Below are 22309 nucleotides of genomic sequence, written 5' to 3'. Positions count from 1 at the left end.
CAGACCAAAAAGGTTGAAAAATACTGGCTTAAACTAGTACTTTGAATTGACTAAAATACAAATTCTCTGACAGGCTTTCCCTTTCGGAAGCAACGGAAAAACGCTCGTTTTGAAAATTACTCTAACGCGCGTATAATCGACAACGACAAACACGGCGAAAAATTGGTTGCGTTTCTGCAAAATCCGGAAATCGAAATGGAAACAATGGATTCAGGTAGCTCGCATCGTGACGGGAGTGCATTCGAAACCAGACACGGCTGGGGAATCTCGTTTACTTGTAAATTTCAGCACGAACCTGGAACTGTTCAATCCTGTCACGACCTCGTCCCGCAGAGCGCTTCCGTGATATATTAGGCTCCTGCGCGGGATTCTGTCAGCTGTGAAACGCAGGTTAAAAATTCAATTTTCCGAGTTCCCTCACATTGGCATCGAATTTTACATTTGCCATAAGGTAAATGATCCTATTAAAGTATAGAAATTTTATTTTATAATAATAGGTATTTCTAGCTAGTATACAAGAATTAATCAAGAACCAATTGAGTTATTTTTATTTTGAATTTTCTATTCTTATACAAAAAATAGCATTTGATACAATGTCTTCTGTGGTGTATGGAGACAAGGTCAGAGAGGTAAACTTAACTGTCAAAGAGAGTGGTGCGAAGAGCAATAGCGAAGGGTCAATTGTATGGTAACCGTCTCGATAGCAATACCAATAAGGAATTACGTGAACGACTCCCAGATGTTTTCTTGTGTATAGTACTAATAAACCAATTAATACTTTTGCGTGAACCCTCTTAATATCAAGTACAACGTCTGTATATTACGTATAATGCCTTAACCTCTTGATCGAATGTTAAAATAAAGTTATTGAAATAAACACCCCGATGATAATGTGGTCATCTACCTTAATTATTCCCAATAGTCTTCTATGTCTAAATAACAATTTTTCTCCCTCTAACGATCCATTTGAAAAAATTGGTAGAAATCTAACCCTACTCTCATGTGTGATCTCACCTAAGCATGAATGTGCGTACTGCTCGCGTAGAGGCAACGTCTTACCTTGACCGAGGGCTTCCGGTATTCTGCTTGCTCGACGTGCTTTCGCGTAAACCTTTTTTAACGCGTTGCATTCCGCGCTTCCTTCGAATCTGCCACAGCGTAAACCAGTTCAGACTCTCTCTCACGACGAGACCATTAACTCGTTGAAAGGAAAGCACGAGATCCTCCACGAAGGAAAGCGAAACCGTCACGTGGTCGCTGCCTAACGTTTGGAAACCAGTGAATTAGCAAATTAAGTTATTCATTACATAATCGCTCTAGCAATTCGTATACGAAAACTAACTGTGCTAACGTGAAAAATTCAATTGGACTATTTGCATCCACGACTAGCTCGTTCCTTGGTGTCCACTACTCCATTAAACGGATTAGCATCGGCCATGTATGTCGATACCGTCAAATTTCACGATGCTCCACCGAGATAGCGGCAACAGTAACCGAGATTCACGGAACAGATGTCCCACGTCAAATTTCCGGCCGGATATTTATTAATTTCCGGCAATGTCGCGCGGTTCTCGGCTACGCTGGCTGGCCTGTAATTAAGTTCGCCGAGTGTAGCATGGAACAACCGACGTGGAAATCGTTAAATCGTTACGTTCATCGGCGGGACGCAGAGATCTTGAGCCTGACGATGAACGAATGGCATGGACGAATGAGAATTAATTTGGTTGACAATCGAACTTCCGTCGAGCTGACTCTACTAGCTTTGTTTTAGGTGCACCTACTTATTATGTCAGTTGAGCGTTTCACTGTATAAAACGATTAAATCCACTTTTTGAAAAATCATAAATTTAAGTGTCAAAGCACTTGGTATAGTCAACTTTGTATATTTATAACAACTTTCCTGAATAATAAATCATTTATTTCAACTTTTTGTTTTATAGAGTCAATTAATTTGTACAACGAACGACTCAATTAATAATCGTCCAAACTTTTTTACTTGAGATTTAGGGCACCTCAAAACATGCTTCTTTCTTTCCTCGACATTTTATCACCGATATTGTCGAGGTAGCAATAGGTTGCAATAAAATGGGGACTCGAAAAACGCCAAAGTTTTACCTCTGGAAAAGAACCTACAGTTTGTCCACCAACTTCGCTAATGTCTCCTGTCAAAGCATAGCAAATACCATGATAACGCGAACACGGGAATCTTAAAAGTTCTCGAAGTATTTCGGATAGTATCGCGCGATATAACACCAAGTTGGTACGGATATCGAAGGCTCGCGCCTCATCGTTGATGCGAGGCCTAAAGTTTGCCAATTTTGCGGGGAAACTCTGGAAAAGCCACGCTTTCCGTAAAGAGTTCGCGGTGTGAGGGCATCCGCGAGAGTTTCGAGTCCCGAGCGTTTCGAGACATCCTTTACACGCCGCCAGAAACTTTAATCGACGCTCGGACGAGTCTCGTTCCACGATTGGCTGACAATGCGCCGATTTTGGGACTTCTGGAAACTCGATATGCCAGAGTTCCCCTGGATTCGGTTGCTTTGTGTTCACGTGAAGTTATTTAGGTTAGGCTTTTTGAAAAATTAATGAAAACGGTTTGTATAACATTTTACTAAATTGTCTTATATCTTACTACGAGCTCATCAAGCCATATCTCAAAAATAGAACATTTTTTGTTCAAATTCAGGATTCCCCTTCGGACATCTACGATATTGAAGCAAGAGTCCCCCAGGTCAGTATCTTTTGGAGCCTATTCTATATGTATACATGATACACTTCCAATATTCCTACTACACAAGAAACCACAATTTTTACATTGGCTGATGATACAGCAATTTTAACCACCCACGAAGACCCTCAGACAGCAACTTCCATGTTACAACAACATCTCTTAAAACTCGATCAGTGGTTAAGCGTATGGAAAATAAACGTAAATGCTGACAAATGTAAACATATCACGTTTGTGATATGTTTTACCTTAAAGAAAAGCACGGTTTCTGCGATAACGTTAATAATGTCATAGTACCTCAAATTAAAGTAGTTAAATATTTAGGAACGCATCTAGACTTGCCACCAAACTCTCACAATTAAATATGGGCAACAAACTACTAATATATAAAACAATTATTAAACCCATATGGACATATGGAATTGAAATGTGGGGCATGGCAGCAAAAAGCCACATATCAAAATTAGAATCCGCACAATCCATTATACATATTTAGGACTGTGGTCAATGCACCGTGGTATGTGCGTAATGACGAAATACGCAAAGATCTGAAAATTAGATCGGTAGCAAACGAAATAACTTGAGTAACTACTAAATATAAAACAAGATTAGACATCCACCCCAATGAACTAGCAAGAAATCTGTACAACATAAAATCCGAAGGACCTATTATCCTAACATGTCCACATGTTACAACAGATTTTTTCACACCTGCTAACACAGGTTACCAAATGTCCGTTATTGGACAAATTGTAATCATGCTTGGAGATAACAGAAAAAAAACTAAATTGAACTTTGTTCTACTTGAATGTCCCCTCTGTGGGGACGTCGTAAATCTAGGAACATATCCCCCAAAAATACTTTATTACACAATTATTCTCCACGATACAATAAGTAATTGTCGTTGACAGCGATTGTTAACTTGCACATCTTCCAGTTACAACACCCGGACCAGAAACAGAAGGTAAATTAGCTTCTATGGCATCCTCATCTCCATTTACAATAAGCGATATACCTGCAGCAATTTTGTCCAAATTCTCATTTGTGACTTGCAATATTGCGAGGAATAAAAAGGCAGGTTGCTTCTCGTAACTATTCTACAAGATTCATGTGGACCCAAACAATGTTCGTAGTCACTGTACACGCACAGTGTTTGTAGCGATTATATATTGGTGAAAGTAACAATTTTTCACATGCAGATACAATTGCAGCACCGTCAGTTCGAACACGAAACATCGATCACAGACACCTTTGCCACCTGCGTGCTCTTATCCCTGCTCCACCTCCTCGAGACCATTTTTGTCAATTTACAGACTACGATTCTCTTTCCATTTAGAGTCTGTTCACGGCGTGATAAAGATGACATGCGTTTTGGTCTTCGGTTTGCGCCTGTGAATTACGATAACTTCGGTGGGATGCTTCTTCGGTCGATGCGTGACGATGTAAATCGTGTGTCGAGGGTCGGGTGCTGGTGCAGCGATTCCGTGGTCGATGGCCCAGAAGGACAGAATCGCGCCGATTGCGATCACGCTCAGCCAAAATCTAACCCGGTTCATGCTGCGCTGTGATTTTCCGACAAGTGGCCCAGGCCAGCTCGCCGACCCGCTCTTATAAGCTACCCCTTTATCGTGAATCGTGCGAAACGTGACGAGCTATAAAGAACCACGACCATAAACGCTCCCAAGTGTTCGCAGAATCGCGGAACGATAAGTTTTAACGCTAGAGTTCTCTTTAAAATTACTTAATTGTCAGCTACGCTCTTGTCACCATCTTTGACAACGATTATTCGAATGAAAAGTTTGTTAAATTATAATGGAGTTTGTGTTGGATTATTTACTATAATTCAACCTTTTATTTTACTACAAAAATAAATGTACTGAGGATATATGTATACAGTCAGTCTCATAAGTATTCTTACTCGCTATATTCTATCGAAGATATTTGTCTAAATTAAATGAGAGGTTTGCTGGTTTCAACAAATTTCTCGTTATAAATACATACAAGTGTAAAGTTTATTTGAGCATATATATCTAATGAAACATTTATTTGGGAACGTAAAACCTCTCATTTAATTTAGACAAATTTCTTCGGCAGATATAAAGGGTATGAATATTTATGGAATCGACTATATATCTGTCACTGCAGAATAAAAAGGGAGAAACATTAGGATATGCCCTGCCCTCTCAATACCCCTATTTCCAATAAGTTGTTTTTAATTTATCTAAAAAATTTTCATTTAACAAAGCGATCGTAGAATTGTCCGTCACTTCTCGAGAAATATGTAAGTCCTGCGAAACTCAACGCATTGTAGATGATGCAAAATCCTGATTCAACGCTTAAATAATCTTTACCAATAATTCTGATCGATAAATCGAAATTTCATTCAAGCATGACATTGTTCCTGGCACGATTCGTCCCTAGAATAGAGAATTACAAGTTAGAAGAATGCTACAAGTAAGTTTAAGTCGTGTATAAAATACCTTTCCTCTTTCAAACCTCCAACTAAAAACTTCAGGTGGTCGAAATGTTCAAACTCCGTGCCTAACGTTGGATCTTTTGAAACGTTTCGATACTCTACGATGAAACGATCGCGGAGATAATTCCACCAATTTTTGAACGACTCGACTAAAAGAAAGCAAATTGTTTTACTTGAAAATTCTTAAGAATTGTTAGTATGCGACTACAGCACAGATCTGGATTATCATGATTTATTGAACCTGTTTGTTTTAAATACGTAGTAGGTATCGATTCTATCACAAACGTGTTGTACACAAAAATATCGCAAAACAAATAACGCGTCAAATATAAAAAGTGTAATCTAATGTAATTTATCTATTGATATGAGATAAAAGACGGACGGTCCTAGAATTTTCCTGATAAATACGTATCTGGGATAACTACTTAGACTTATCAAAGGATTATCGACGTATAAAACTCTCTACGACGCGCGAGACGTCTATGACGTTTTATCGTTGTTCGTAAACTACAATAATCGCTAACGTTAAACAAAGCTATTCAACAAAAGATTAAGTTACTCAAATGTTTCTGTCTTTAATATCTCAGAGATGTATATACCGATGAGTGTCAATAATTTTCTAACTCATGAGAAATACTTACTCACTTTTACCCTCTCTTCTTCGGGGATATCATCGAAATCCTCCACCATCTCGCGACATATTTCCATCCAATATCCATCTTTTTTTTTCACGTTGGAAAAATAGTCTTTGACGTGTTCGTTCCACAGTAAACTTCTGTCACGCACTAAACTGATTAATCTCGCTGTATCGGAATAAGCCATCTTTGTTTCGACGTGAAAATTACGCGTTTTGCAAGCTACTACTAGTGCATCGAGCGAGTGATCGCTACGTTAATCCAAATGAAAAATCCCACCAGTGTAAACCGCTTTCCCACCTAAGCGACGCGATTCTCCGCATCGAACCTTGATTCAAACCGCATTCTGGAATTGCCACCTCAGAACGACGTTATCTACGAAGCCATGATTGGCGAAGACTTGATTTATAGATCAATTATCAAACCAGAAAATTAAAAGTTTTGAATTCATAATCTTATCGCTACGGAATTGCTTTAACCCTTGCAGCGTGACAAAAACAGCGACGCATCGCGCAGTATAGTTCAAATTGGATGGAGCTTGTTTGAGGAAACTTGGCGCAGACTACCATAATGGACCAACGTTTGCCGAAACTTCGGTCGAGTCGACGCGTAATCTTGTAATCAAAAGTCCGAACGTATAAAGCGAATTTAATCAAACTCGGACACACCGAAGCCCAGGCTGGTTGCAAACTGAACGGAAACCACGATCTGCAGGTTTGGGATTCTCTTCACGCTGACGCGTTACGTATGCTCTTCGTTTCTGGCGAAGAGCATCTTGCAAGCAAGCGGTAATTTCATATCGAGAACATTTAGGGTGCTTTCCGGTAAAACTGTTTGGAATATACGCGATGTTCATCAATTTTTTTCAAAGAAACATGTAGGCTGGACGGTAATAAATGTTGTTGGTCTGTATTGTGCTGTAAATGTACTATAAAAAAGAATTTTGTCATTTTTATGCACTTGTGTCTTCGATACGTATCGTATGATGTACCGTCATGAAAATTAGAGTACTTGACGAAGACCATCAGACTTTGTAATAGAACCATATAAATTAAAAAAGTTTTCATTTTCCTGTTACATTATTACAATTTTTGTGTGTTAATTTGTGTGATAAATTCGATGAGAAAATGTCTTGGGAGAGAATAGGGTTAATAATCGAGATTCTGATAAACGATCCGAGTTAGTTCTCGAGGAAAGCAAACGATACGAACGATACGAGTATAGATACCGTGCGAAGGAAATTGAGTGGCCTCGGGAGAATTGGAAACGAGATCGGATCGTGGTGCTATTTAAGAAATCTTCCAGAAGATCAGCTGGTCTTTCGACACCAATAACGATCGCGACCTGATCGTGTTCCTGCCCTCTATCGCGGAAAGTCTATTTGTCTCGATGTCGCAGGACAAGCTTGGAACCAAGATCCTTTTTTTTATTCTTCAAAGCTTTGATCTTCGTTCCTGCCACGAAATTTTATGCCCAAGATTTTATTAAATAAAGAAAATTCTCTGATACAAGATACTTCTTCTGTCCATCGAGTCACCCTTTTTCGGGCTGTTTTTGCTACACGCGATATGTAAACCGTCGTGGAGTAGTAACGAGGTTCAAAGGTCTGGGAAAGAAGGACGCGACGAAAGGAACAACGACTCCTGGATTTCCGATTTCTTTGCCAAACGTGAAACGACGTTCCTGAGAGCTCTGCCAACTGCTCGTAAACCACGAAATAATGTTCCTCGTGCCCCGTGCAGAAGAACATTCGAACGAATACTGAAAATCAGCTGCCGTTTATACAGCAAACCACTCACTAGATTTTGCCTTTCAAATGATTTTTATTTTCCTTTGAAGTAAACAATAATAAATATTCTGTAAAAGAACAGTTCAAGGGCTCGAAATGGTATACGTGACATAAAACTTAAATAGTTTTATTTAGTTTGAGCATTTATCGAAAAGGAACGTAGAAATAAAGAGTGAAATATAGAATGAAAAATAGGAAAATACTATCACACCGTGTAAAACGTTTTTCCCTCTACGTATAAATGAAAACATCTAGGGTCTCCAAATCGACATAAAATTAGAATACGGCGATGAATTCTCGAACTTACCAGAGAACTTGTATCCAAACGGAAAGTTAAAAAAGCAAAGTCGCAAATTAAACGAAATTTATCGGCGTTCGCATCTTAATCCTTGAGAAGCTCTCGGGGCGAGCAACGAAACATTCCGCATCCTTAATTTACCTTCCATTTATCCCAGTCTCATTTAAATCCTCCATCCATCGCTTCCTTCTTCCTGGAAGTTAGGAAACGCAGGACTGAGACCAATAAACAAAATAAACAATTTGTAGCCAGGGCAGCCTAGCGCCGCCGTCTCAATCGATACTCTTCCCATTCGATCCTTATGCTACCTACTGGTTCCTTTCGAGCTTTCGGAAACAATTAATCGTTCGGCGATCGATAAGAGAATTTACAGATTTGGTAGAGCAGATTTGGAGCTCGTTCTTTGCATTAAAATTTGTATTTCCTTAGCACTCAAACCATTTTTCTCACCTGTAGGTATTCTGATTGTTTAAAATACATATTTTAAATAAAACTTGCACATTTCAATGAGATGTGAAGTTGTTTTTGGGCCACAATGAAAAAGGTTACTGTAATGTCAGAAATTAATGTTTAGTTATTCCAGCTAACAGATGTAACGATATATAAAAATTTCTCACGATTACTGTGTTCGATGAATACTTATTATGAACCGATTTCTTACGTAAACAAACAAACAAACAAATAAAGCTCCCTGCTGTCGCCAACAGCAGTGACGCCTTCCGATTTAATTCTTTTGAATAAGATTGGTTACTTAATTTGCATTCGAATTTCACTAAAACAATGATCACGAAAAGACGAACATTTATTGCAATTGTTCCAAAGTGCATTTGCACTGATTTCCCTTGAATAGGTCCACTTGCTTGTTCGTCCCAGCGAAAATGTCGTCGAGCGCAAAGATTTAAAAACAGCCGTGACAAAATCGAGTAGGAGTCTCGTTATCGGAGCACCAGTGAAATTTCCTGCGTATGGAGATAGGTCATGATGGCCGTGCAAACCATCACGACCTCGAAATTCCCGTTCGCGATTGAATTAGGTGAGACGAGCTAGTGTTGAGGAATTTCCATGCGGGCTCGTGAACCGCTACGCTCGCGAGCATAAAGAGCCCTGATCAGCTACGATGTGTACAGTGGGACAAAAAAGTATATGCACACCCTAGGTTTAGAAGTTAACTGCTTGTAACGAAGTAGTACATTGGTACTTCTCATAAGTATGTGAACACTCCGTGTATTGAAGTAAATATCTAAACAAAGTGATGAATATCACTCATGTTTCTCTGTTTAATTTGTGTTGCATTAGAGAATATAGTTTTCAAATAGTTTATTTAATACCTTACCAGTAAATAATAATTAACAACTAAATAATAATTCAATTTTTGTTTAATTAAACCATTCACTGCTAGGCAAATTTAAAGGCAATCTAGGTTATTATTTTGATAATAAAAAGTATTTTTGTTGGTTAAAAAAGTAACTTTATGATCTTCTTTTGCAATAATTCGTGACTCAAGAGCTATAAACTTATCTCTTGATTAATTGCAATAAATTTGAACTACGAGACATCTCGTAGTTGCCAGTGAATGGGTTAATGTATCACCATTTCAAGCTATCGATGCTTCTAAAATTTCTTTCACCAACCTTGGCACTCTATCTATTAATTTCACCACTGAATCCGAAAGAATATATATTATTCCATTTATTTTGTAGTATCTCGCCATAAATGATTTGAATGATCCCATGGTATATATTAATCATCCATCCAAGGTGTTAATTGTCTATATATTTATGAACAGGTGTGTACCTACATGACTAAGACATTCATCATTTTTACATTATCCTCGAACGGTAAATGATTAATCTCCTCCAGTTAGCATATCGTTTCTACGTACAGAGGAGCTCCAAAATTAATAACTCCTTCTGTACTGTGATCTTGTGAAACTGGACTCGCAGATACTTTCTCGACCCACTGTATATCTCGCTTAAGCTCATTGCGCGCAAGATATTAATCTCTCTTCCGGTTTCCTTTGAAGTTTTCGGACCTTAAGCGGACCAAAGGTAATCCGATTTGGCTGCTCGCGAGCAGCGTCATGTACCACTACTTAGCGTTTGATACTTAAGCGTTGCTTAGGTAATTAAACGGCCGCCATTTTGCACCGTTGAGGATTAACATTGCCACCGAATCCTTATACGCCAATCCTGTTTTTCTATCACGCACAGAAACACCTCCACACGAGCACGTTATGTCTCGCGAACAATCTCTAGGAAATAGGGTACAGTGATGTGAACAATTAACCCTTTGACTGGACATTTTTGAGAGGTGTAAATTTAAAAAAAATATTTGTTTATAGGGAGTGATAAAACGAAACTTGTTCATATTTACAGTTTATTCATACGACGTTTAGATTTAGAGATAAAAATTGAAAACTTAGAAGACCTTTTTCCTACAATTCGGTTTTTGCAATGAACTTTTAACTTTTCAATTTTTATTTTCGAAATTAACCATCCTACGAATAAACTGTGGATCTTCGCGTGGAAGTCAAAGCTATCTATTTAATTTAGACAAATTTCTTCAACAGACTTCTTTCTCCAACCTGATTGGATACTGGTCATTATCTATTCGAGGTAATCAAAGATTCCTAATCTCGTTAGGCTAACGACGAAACTAAATTGAAACAAAAGAGGGAAAATTGGACACGTGGAATAAGCGGATGAAATTTCAAATATCGGAATCCCATGAAACTGAACCGCGCGCAATCGTGGGATTCAATAACAATTGCGATGGCGAAAGGTTTGAGGGTGGCTTTAGCTATCTCGCGCAAGCTCTCCCACAGAGGAGGAATTGCATCCCCGTAGGTCGCCATTCCGCTTGGAAGGCGGTATTCTAAGAAAATTCAAAGGCTAATGACGATTTACAGTTACTCACTTCAATATTCGGAGGCTATAGTTCTCCTGGATTTGTTTGTTTATATCTTCGTAAATTATCAAAATATTCATTCGGTTGCTTTTCATTATGTTAAATTATATATTATAGATGATAATGATATACGCAATTACCTTGTACTTAGTGTACATTATTGTATCATATGTAAATTTTAAACGAAAGAATGTCTAGTTTTCACGTTACAATAATATTCGGACATTACATACAGTACATAAGCACATATAGTACTTAACTCAGGAATTCTAGGAACGTTTCCAGTAAAGTGTTTACGTATTTTTGTGTACAGGTACCAATAAAATTTCGTCGTCAACGTAAAGGACCTCGTCATAGTAACGCGAATCGATGGTCACCGTTGTGACGATAAATATTCGTTTCGAAGGAGCCAGGCCAACCAGAATATCTACCGAGAAGTGAACTCGATCGGTTACATCGAAGCACGACTACGTATAGGTATCATTTAACTAGGATTACTGCAGCCAATATTACTAAGGCAATCGCGATCGGTTCTATAACGCAGCTAGCGATTAGAGTAATTGACGCAGGGCTACAATTGATTTTATCGACACTAATTTCGTTGTATCGACGCGACTGATTCTATCGCGATGATTAGTAGCAATTTCGCGGTGACGATCGCCATAACAGCTCTCTCTACCTAACGGTACTACGTCTTTGTTGCGTCAGAATTATTTTAAATCAAATTAAATATTGAAATGTGTAAACAAGAAATTAATCGAATCAGCGAGCCTACGCTGAATATGTGCATTTATCCAGAATGAGGTATTAATACTATTAATATTAATTTACTAAATATTTATTCACGCACGTTTTGTATGTCTATCCCAAATTAACATAGCGATAAATATGCGAATTCGCGGTCAGCTTAGCAATGAATAAATAATTGTTTAATATTTCTGATTTTATGATCGACCAGGTTTATTTCTATCATCGAATTTGTCACATTTGCTTACACTATAAATAAAAAAGAAAGCATTCTACTGACGACAAAGATTGTTTCTGCGAGACATTATACTTGACTCTTAGCGATAATAGTTCACGCGTATTTGGATAACCATACTCAAGTTTCCAAGCGGAGTAGCATGATTCACGCGATCCTCTCGCAATCTGGAGATGCATAAAAGAAGAGGTATGCACCTGCGGCGGAGGAGATTCGGCCGCGAGACGAGAAAGTTTCCGCATTAGCCGGAACTGCAAAAAGGAAGACGGTCAAATTACCTGAATCCCGACGGGCCTCGGCTAGTCTGCTGAAAAGGAGCGGTAGGATGCCTTTCGTACCAAGATTATACCATTTGGAACCGCGTGTCGTTCATAGCGAGCGAGCTTCGCTCCGTGTCGTGTTCGCAGGTGCAAAGAATTTTTCAGAACGAATTTTTCAGCACGAACTTCGTCGCTCGCCGCTTTAATTGAAACTACGCTGCGGAGCGCAACTATAGTAACGTTCACAGTTTTAAATGTTTCAGGCTTTTAGATAGAAATGAGAAAAAATCAATTATACGAGCTCGGAGGTATGGTAAATAATGAATTTTATGTTGATACCAGTTAATCTACTAACCACAAGTTGTGTCGGGTAAAAGAAACTGTTTTTACTATATTTTTACAATTTTTTTAAACAAATGCATACTTTTCATAGGGGGCACGGTTTTAAAAATCTAAAAAAATTGAGAGTGTAGTCGAATTTGTCTCATTTCATTCTTTGAAGGTAGGTGGGTTAAAAAGTATTCCACTTTTTGCTTAGCTTTGCTATTTTATTTATAGTTTCTCATTCATGTAGCAATACTATACCAGGGCTTCTAAAACTTTTTTCATTCACGACCCCATTTATGATTGTGATTTTTTTCTCAACCCAAAAAATATAAATCCTAAGACCAATAAATATATAAAAATAACATATTGCATATAATAATTAATAAACTAATTACCGAATAAATACAAAAATACTATATTATTTTTGCGATGTCCACTCTCGTGTTACAATGGAGCAGAGTCAACTGACTACACTGCAAAAGCGACAACACTGCACTAGTTCACACTACAATCAGTGTTGCTTAATCGTTGTCTCGCTGCACCAGAAATGACACAAAGCGCAATTCACGAAACCTGTGACACAAAGTGCGCTATTTTCGAACTCTTACAAATGTATTTAAATATTTTACATTAAAATCTTGCGAACCCAAGATTTCGCTAAGCGACCCATAGTTTAAGAAGCCCTGCTATAAACGGACGCTAAAAGTACAACAAGTGGAATCAGAAATGTATACAAGTCAAAACGCGTTAGCAAGTTGTTAACAGTGTTCTTCTGTGCAACTTGAATTTTATTTATTTTTTTTTTATATAATCGTGTGCTTCGAAGAGTTAAGATAGAACTATCAAAAACACACTCGCGAATTATCTATGGGAGTGGTGAGCAAAGCTATAAGACTATGGATGTTGGCGAAATCGATTGTTAATCCGTGAATCTCTCTGCCGGAGGTTTCGCGCGAGTCAAAGGACGAAATCTCGTTGCGGGAAGATACAAGCGCAGGTCGAGGCGACACGCTAATTATTATGCGGAATGTGTTTCACCGAGACCGTGGCTGACCCGAATTAAAATGGACGCGATCGTTATTCACGGAATAATTAGATTAAAAAGTTCCTCCAGTTTTTCGTTGTACTAATAAAACGCCACGAAGCTGTGCTTTTTTATGGTTGAATGGCGTCTAGCGGTTATGAAACATCTTTTAAATGGCTTTCAAAAATGGCCATTACTCGATCGAATATGCTCATTGATTCTTGGCTCGTGAGAGTCGTTTTTTCAACATTCCAGGAACGAAATTACAGGAATTATATTATTATACTACATGAAATAAAGGAATAATTACAATACATTATATGTAGTACTTGGTAATTACAGTAATTGTGGAAGAATAACAATAAGCAAAATCTGATTGCTACTGAAGTTCGTATAGATTGCAATGGCCATCAGGTTGAGACTTATGTGTACAGATAGATTGCAAGTATATCTATCTAAACTGGAGTTGTAAATATATATAGATTGAATACAATGGTAGAGAGACAATTTTACCACTTCGTACTATAGAATATTAGCCCTTTACATTTAATATTAACTCATATTATTCACTCGTTGCACAATGTGCAGGAATGTAATCACGTGGTTTTTTGAAAATATTTTCAGTCTCGTAATATCATCGTTCAGCGTTGTTATCACTTTTCCATTTTTACTGGTTTGCCGCGCGACGCAACTTGCCTGACGAGGAATTTGGAAGGAATAATTCTGGCGCAGTTCGCTACGAAAAAGGAAGGAAACGGGATAAAATTAACGACTCGCGTGACATTGCGCAAAAAAGAGAAAAGAAAGAAAAACACGAAGATAGAAAAGGAAGCAGGAACGGTTTCTCTTTTGCTGGCGAGGGACCAGCAAGATACAAAAAATAAAGTAAAGAAGAATCGTTCCAGTTTCCTTGGTTCGGGCCGCTTTTGAAATAACCGCCGCGACCCTGAGCTTCCTTTCATGAAAGGAATACGTACGTACAGGCATTCATCCTCCGGCTTTATCTTCGTTTCTACGCCCCCGCGTATGATTTTTTACTATTTTTAACCCCAATTTTCAGCGGGCCGTTTGCAGCTCGCGTCGACGGTAAGGAATGCTTAAAAACGCGCCCCGTGGAAATGTCAGGAGTCACTCTTGCGCGTATTAATTCCCCCTTTGGAATTTCATCGTGCCTTTAGAACCTGGCTTTAACCAACGCAAGCCTTTATTTTCGTCGTGGATTGGAAGGGGTTTGCTTAAATGTACAGGTTGCAAAGTTAAAGGCTTTCCTGTTTGGCATCACAAATTTATTGGGTTGTCCAGAAAGTTCGTGCCAATTTTTAAGAAATTCAAAGGCATATTTGAATTTTGATATACATTTATTGAATTACATAAGCACCATTTTGTTTCACAACCTTTCCACCTCTCAAAGGATACACAAGTGTTATTTGTTTTTAACCACTCCGATATATTCAGACCTGTACCATCTACCAAAACTTGGCATGGACTTTCCAGACAAATCATTATAAAATTGTTATTGTTGCGACGGCATGAAGATGCCGCGCGAGATTCCGAAGTTGCATCGTCGCGACAGTGTGAAGATGCTCCTTCGAACGAGCGGAAACGAGATCCCGTTCTTCCGGTTGCGAAGAGCCGGGAGATATTTAAAATGAAGAGTTCTGTGTTAGACTTGTTGACGAACGAACTTTTTTAATATACCTCAAAGTTTATAAAATTATAGTTGTGAATAAATATTCAAAGATATTCTTCGTTTATAAATAGTGTTGTTATAATGGTTTCTCCTCGCTGTTCGACACCCCGGCACAACATTATGTTTGTTTCTTCCAACACTTTTACGTATAGAGACCAAGTGCTTAGCTTCGAAGTTAACGCGTGTTGGTAGACTACATTCGATTTATTATTATCATGTACTATTCTATTATTCATTTCTGGAATCGAATTCAGCCCTGATGTTGCAACGACTAAAGCTTCGAAGCCATGGGACCGTATGAACCCAGGAAAAGGTTGACTCGGACTGAAAATACAATATTTACCTGGGAAAATGTGCACGTTACATTTTATAGAACTTCTACGCTTCTCCAAGATCAATGGTACAATATTAAGTAAACAGTTTCCCGGATGGCAACTTCCTTCTACTGCGATTCGGGTAATCAGCATCTAACGATAGCCACGTTTCGTTTTCCCAACGCTTTCTCAGCCATCTCCGAAAACAAACAACAAAGTAAGTCTCTGCTCAACGAAGTTGAGTCGACCATTGTGAAAGTAAGAAGCAACGTCGGGAAACCGCTAACAGTGAACGATGTGTCCTGCGCGCGGTGAATATTCAACGAGAACGAAATTTGTTCGGCCAATTAGAACGCATTGTCATTCTTATATCGCGGGTCGCGCCATTGTTTCGGTTGGGTACCTCCAACTTCAAAGCGTCAAACGAACGAACGAATACTCGTCCTCGCAAATGTTTCAGGACACTTTTTCGGCAAATGCGCGGTCGCTGTTAAACCTTTATTGACCTGTGTAACTTTCAGGTCACATGCTAATATTTTACATCTTACCAAGTAATTTTAGTTTCTTCACAAGATGATGTATATGTCTTGATTAATTAGTTTCTGAAATAGCCAGTAACAATATTGAAAAAATATCAATGTTTAACCCTATTATAGACCTGTGTAACTTCCGGGTAATGTGCTAATATTTTACATTTTGCCAAATAATTTTATTTTCTTCATAAGATCACGTATACACACCTCTGTTTATAAATATGTGGACACTTACCAACTTCAATGAATAACTAATATACACCGTACATTATTATTATAAAATGTGTACTATAATCTAGTATTATACTGCAAACTAAATACAGAAACATAAGTGATATTTATAAATATATTCGTAACATTTTTTTAAAACTTATCCCAATTAAGGAAGTGCCCACACAATTATGAACGGGGGTGTACGTCTCGAGTAATTGTTCGAGTAATAGTTTCTGAGATAACCAGTAACAATATTAAAGAAATATCAATATATATGGCCTATAAAGGTCCTCCTATTTGTATTTTATGGTAAATAAGTTGTGATCATAGCAAAATGTCGCAGTGGATTTTGCAGGTGCATCGTTAAAAAAAAGAATGAGGTCACAGTAAGATAGACACCGTTATGCCATTAAACTTTATCCTCTATCATCCGTTTTTTCTTGTCAGCCGTGTAAGAAATATGACCCGCGATTCCACCGACTCGCCCTGCATTCGCGTTCAACTTCAGCGGGAAAATAAACATCGACTCTTTCGTTCGGTACACTATTTTGTCCGAAATTCTTCAAAAAATCGTATGATTTATTCTCGGATACGGCAGCACCTCGAAACGTGTTTCAAAACGAAACTATAAATCTCGCGCGCAAAACGAAACTATTTTTCTTTCTAACGTGCCCCGTGTGCCGTCTCATGTAAACATTGCAGCTGAGAAATTTAATATAACGCTTTCAAATACCGTACGAGATTTACGGCTTTTTATTCAATTGTATTTCGTAACTCTGCCTCTTTGACGAGGGATTCCCATTTGCTTTATTAATTTGCAATTTATTGGTATCTTTAAATTGCTTGCGATAAAATAAATTCTGTTTTCAACGATGATATTATTAATGAAATGGAAGTCAAAGTTTGATTTCCACATGTGAAAATATTTGTGAGTACTTTGTGAATAGATCCAAATAATTAATGGAATATTAAAAAATAAATTTGTTTCCAATAAATTTTATACATTCAGACCTGTCCTAATGCCACCTACCAAACATCGACGCTAACTTTCCGTCCTGCCCTATAAATCTGGCCCATGTCGACTGAAAACACTGAACCTAGATGTCCGTATCAGCGAATAGATAAACTCGGAGGGAACAAGTCTCACCTCAGCGTGGTATCCAGCGTACAGTATGGAGGTAGATCGACCGATCGATCCGTTCTGGCAATTAATCGAACGAAACGATTGCGCGTAACACACTCGCGCACACACCTTTTTCACTTTCACTCGCACTCGACGACTCCTGGAGAACGCGAATCGCTGACGAACACTGCTGCAAATAGCCGTCGCTCGTTAGCCGCGATCGAAAGGTCTTCGAGGATTTCCCTAACAGGATTTTGTTTCGAACGGATGGAAAACAAAAAAGGCGAGGACGGGGAGTAAAGAAGGCGTAGTTTAGCGAACAACGCTGAATATTTATAGGTTCGCCTCGCATAAACAAACGTGACCCACCGCAATCAATGCGAAATTATTTCCCTGTTTGACGACCCACGGTGAACCATTTGCATATCGGAACACATTGGTGAAAAAAGAATTTTCTTTCGTCAGTTCCTTGTAATAGGTGCAGAAATTAATTCTGTGCCGTTATAAAATATACTTACCATATATTTACAATGGAAGCTTTTATGTATGTATACAAAGAACACACAAGTTTTAATTTTCCCTCAGTCACACGTTCCAAGAGAGCATACAGTCAGTCTCATAAATATTCGTCTCTTGTATGTTCATTAAAGAAGTTTGTCTAAATTAAATAATAGGTTCGATGTTTTCAAATATATGTTTCATTACAAATATGTACATGGATAAACTTTGCACTTGTATAATACTCAAATAAATTTTTCATCTATGTATGTATATATAAATGTTAGTTAATATAAGTGTAAAGTTTATCCATGTACATATTTATAATGAAAAATTTATTAGGAAACATCAAACTTATTTAATTTATATACATTTTTTCTATCGACATAAAGGATACGAATACTTATGGGACTGCCTGTATCATTTATCCAATTTTTGACTACTTTACAAGATTCATCCTCGAAGCTGTTAAGCGAAATGGTAGCCAACGCGATAAACATTTCCAGCGGTGTACATGATATCCAGCTCATTCCACGCTCGAATACCCACGGGAGTCCTCTAACCAACAATCCCTGTTTCCTTGGGCTCGTATCTCGACGAATCCCGGTTGGTAAAAGGTGCAACGGGCATTCGAAGACGCGAAGCGAAAAAGACAGTTCCTAATAATCCCGAGAGCAGCGTGTTTCCACAGAATTGAGCGGAATTCCCCAAGAGACGCGGGCAGAGGCGTCGCCCTGAGACAATCGGAGTAACCATAATCAGAATCGCTTTGTCGTCCGGGTAGTGGGCCGAACCGGTGCCAGAGATAGCTCTGCAATGTTCCCAGCATTAATCAGAGTGCTTTCGATCCTGTGGCAGAGGCTACGCGCGAGACCAATTTCACTTATTCCGCCACTAGCCGCGCGCGTTATTCGCACGATGAATCCCGCGCCCTCGGGGACACGGAGAGAGGAAAATGTGAAAAAAAGTGAAATGCACGGCACGTGAAAACGAATTGCCACCGTTGAACGCGCGATTTTTGGCGCGGGTAACTCGATTCCTCGAGGAGGTCAACGGCTTTTCCGCCAGCGTGCTCGGGTTCGTTAAAGAGGCACTCTGGTTTTGAACGTGTTATGAAATACGCGAGAATTTTTTTTCGGGTGAGCAAGAATGCACGAAAAGGTGAATCTTTGACGGTATGTGTGAATATAATTCGAATAGCTGTACGAATTTTTCTGGGTCCATAGGTATAATTTTGTAGGAAGTACGAGAAATTGAATAAAGTGGACTAGGAAGTACTTAAGAAGATGTGATGGTTCCAACATCGCTATATTATTTGAAAAATCTTAAGACTCAATATGTGTACAATAAACGCCTACAAACATATGTTCTACTAAGACAATTGTTTTCGAAAAAGGAATTGTCGAACACAGCTATGATTTTCTTCACGCGTATATACATATTATTAGAAAAATCTAAATGAAACTTATTTGTTTAAGACTTAATATGTGTACGGTAAACACCAACAAACAGATGTTCCATTAAGACAATTGTTTTCGAAAAAGAAATTGTTGAATTCAGCTATGACTTTCCTCACCCGACCAAGGGGACTTGGACTCCCTCATGAAGATATTTTAATTTGTAACGCTACAAATAACAAAGTTTTCTAGATTTTTTTTAAGTAACACAAGTAAACTTACCAGGTTTAGGAAAGATGAGTTTTAACGCGGATATCCGATAGCTGCCGAGGCAAAGGGGGTAGTTTTGTCAGTAGACGATCGCGCGAGTCTGACGGGTTGATGAATCGTGAAGCTGATGTTAGATACTAAATGAAGATAAAAGTTAGGTCAATTTGAAAATTTGTTTTCTGAAGACGAAGCTACGATTATAAATAATTCACACGAGATCCTTCCCTCCGATAAAAATGTCTGACTGATGTTTAGGGTTATTGCAGAGAGAGTTCGTGCGGAATAGTCCACAAGACATTTTATTCGGCAAATGGAACACAAGTAACATTGAGAAAATTGCAAGCAAAGAATGTTGAGGTCGTATCAGACAATACTCAGAGAGATGGATGAACACTGTAATTGACTTCACGCAACCTATCAACCTTCACCCTTCCAACAACTTTCACCCTATGGCAGCAGAATGTATCATTTAGCAGAACTCCTATCATTTTGTCCGACTTTGTCTTCGAGAAGGTCGCGAATAGGGGTCGCGCGTTATGCAAGGCTCATCAAATGAATTCTAAAGGTGGAAGTCGTATGAAAAACAGGAAACTAGAACGTTGGTAGTGGAAACCTTTCGTAGGCGATAGAGCACGATGATAAACGGAAGAGAACGACGCAAAATTACCGACGGACACGAGAATGCGACCGATCACGCACGCAGGAAAGAACGTACACGGAAAAAGGGATGGAGACTCGCGAACATCCGAACCACGCGGGAGTTCCTGCGGAACTGACTGCTACTTCCGCAAGATCGTGGAAAAATCACGAGTCTATCCCTTCCACTAGGACTGAGTCACGTGACTGCAACCCCTCGCGCAACCCACCCAGTCGCGGTTGTACTATAACTGCTGGCCCTGGCGGTCGATGAATGATCGTCCAAGCCACGGGGGTTCCATGCGATACGAAAAATATTGCCTGTTTGTGAAATATTGAAGTGGAGTAGAAAATCCAAAAGTTTTGGTCTCTTTCCAACCATTAGATCCACGGTTTATTCTTTTTTTGTTGTCCTGTGTAATATCTCCACTTACCATGTTGCTTTTTCAAAGGTGCCAGACATAGAAAACATAAAAAGGGACAAACAGTGACTCACCTGAAACAGAAAAAGAATATCGAGATGTTAAGATGTGGATATTATTGAAACTACAAACAACTACAGCTTCCAGGTGAAAGCCCCGTTCTTTGAATAAGATACTCAGCTAGCTTCTTCAGGAGTTAAATGAGCCATTTAATGAGTTTAATGAGCCATTCATTGGTCAAATCGATTAACTCCATAAAACAGAAAGTTGCGAAATGCGATGAAACATTGTACATTGTTTTTTAAAATTCCCTTTATAATATAAATTCAAATAAATATTGTAAAATGCGTAAATACAGATGTAGCTTTCATCTAACGGTATATAAAATTAATAAGAAAGAATAGCCAAAGAATAATCGTCAGTAATGTTACAATTTTTATGTGACTGATGGAGTTAATCGATTCGTGCAATGAACGGCTCAAATGTCACATTAATGTTGACACAATATTGATACAATATCAGTGTGCCATTTGAACCCTGAAGAGTCTACCTGCAATGCTAGTGGAACGTCAGAGTATCTTAGTATATAAATTTACTAATAAACAATGCCCTAGTTCTTTGGTGTCTAGACTAGAACACACCCTTAACACAGAATTCGCCTAACCTTGCGGATCCAGCAGGCCTGACAGCGTCGTACCGAACGCTGAGCTTTCTCCGCTGATTCCTCGGGCTCCTGAGAGCTTCTTTGGCATCCTTGGGAAGCCTGATGCTGCCACGGGAGATTTGCGAGCTCAGCGGCTCGTAAGCGTCCGTGGTGCATCCACGAATGCAGCCGCAGCAATTGGACATCGCGTTTCCGAGACACAAGTTTGTTCCTTGCACTTGTAATAAAAAAAACTGGAACGTTCCTTCGAAGCACGTTGAACAGTACCTAGGCTTCGATGAAATATGCTTCGACGAGCTCGCAGCGAGAGCTGAGCAGTAATTGCTTTCGAGGATTTTGCAGTAATCCCTCACAATTGTCAAGTTAATCTAATGGCAAACTACATTTGTAATTTGCTATTGCAAATTGGTCGTTTGTTATTTTTTACTGGAGACGTTTAATCATCGGTTGATTGTCGCTGTATCGATCATGGGAGAATCTTGATTATTGCAGAAATTAAAAATAGTTTGTGACAATGCTCTTCGTACCAGAAACAATACTTATTTCACAACATAGATACTTTTTAATATACCACGGGCTAATCTATGTTTCTCTGGATCTTTAAGAGAGATTCTGCGCAGCAATCACGATCAACACTGATTCAATCATCGAGGCAAGCACTACCGAACACTGGACAACGCGAGATCAGTCGATCTGGAAGGTGTATCGATTAGTCGATACGACCACCGTGAAACGCGTCTTTCGAGCGTCCAGGAATTTCTCGTCTGTCTAACCTCAACGTCGTTTGAACGTGTTTCGAGAGGACAGCTGCGGATTGCACCGCGGACACGTCGGCTTCCGGGTTCTTTGACACGTCTCTCGCGACTGGATTCGCAAATACCTTTAGCGCTCTCTGGTATTTCAGAAAACGGTTCTTTTTCGGCTCGCGGAGAGGAAGATAATAAAAAAAAGTGGAACCTTCGATATTTTACGTGGATTTAAATATACAATCAGTCCCATAAGTATTCGTACCTTCTATGTTTATTGAACAAATTTATCTAAATTAAATGATAGATGTGATGTTTCCAAATTAATTTTGCATTATAAATATATACATGTGTAAAGTTTATTTCTGTACATCAAA

At 38.8% G+C, this 22309-nt stretch overlaps 1 protein-coding gene and 2 long non-coding RNA genes across 3 annotated transcripts in view; 1 reads left to right on the top strand and 2 right to left on the bottom strand.

Moving 5' to 3' along the window:
- Window positions 1–21371, bottom strand: part of LOC128875731 (uncharacterized) — a 212953-nt gene extending 191582 nt beyond the window's left edge. Inside the window, exon 1 of the mRNA XM_054121590.1 lies at window positions 21187–21371. Within this exon, the coding sequence (XP_053977565.1) occupies window positions 21187–21371 (185 nt within the window). The remainder of the gene's footprint in view (window positions 1–21186) is intronic.
- On the bottom strand, window positions 1889–6179 carry LOC128875732 (uncharacterized). Its single transcript, XR_008456873.1, has 3 exons — window positions 5846–6179; window positions 5209–5353; window positions 1889–5145 (listed from the first exon to the last, which is right to left on the bottom strand). It is a non-coding gene; the product is annotated as an uncharacterized LOC128875732 (long non-coding RNA).
- On the top strand, window positions 6338–15132 carry LOC128875733 (uncharacterized). Its single transcript, XR_008456874.1, has 3 exons — window positions 6338–6553; window positions 11147–14399; window positions 14487–15132. It is a non-coding gene; the product is annotated as an uncharacterized LOC128875733 (long non-coding RNA).
- Window positions 21372–22309: the final 938 nt, after the last annotated feature.

This window comes from Hylaeus volcanicus, chromosome 4 (assembly GCF_026283585.1).
Source record: "Hylaeus volcanicus isolate JK05 chromosome 4, UHH_iyHylVolc1.0_haploid, whole genome shotgun sequence".
NCBI classification, from domain to species: Eukaryota; Metazoa; Arthropoda; class Insecta; order Hymenoptera; family Colletidae; genus Hylaeus; species Hylaeus volcanicus.
This window is presented reverse-complemented; position numbering and strand designations above follow the sequence as displayed.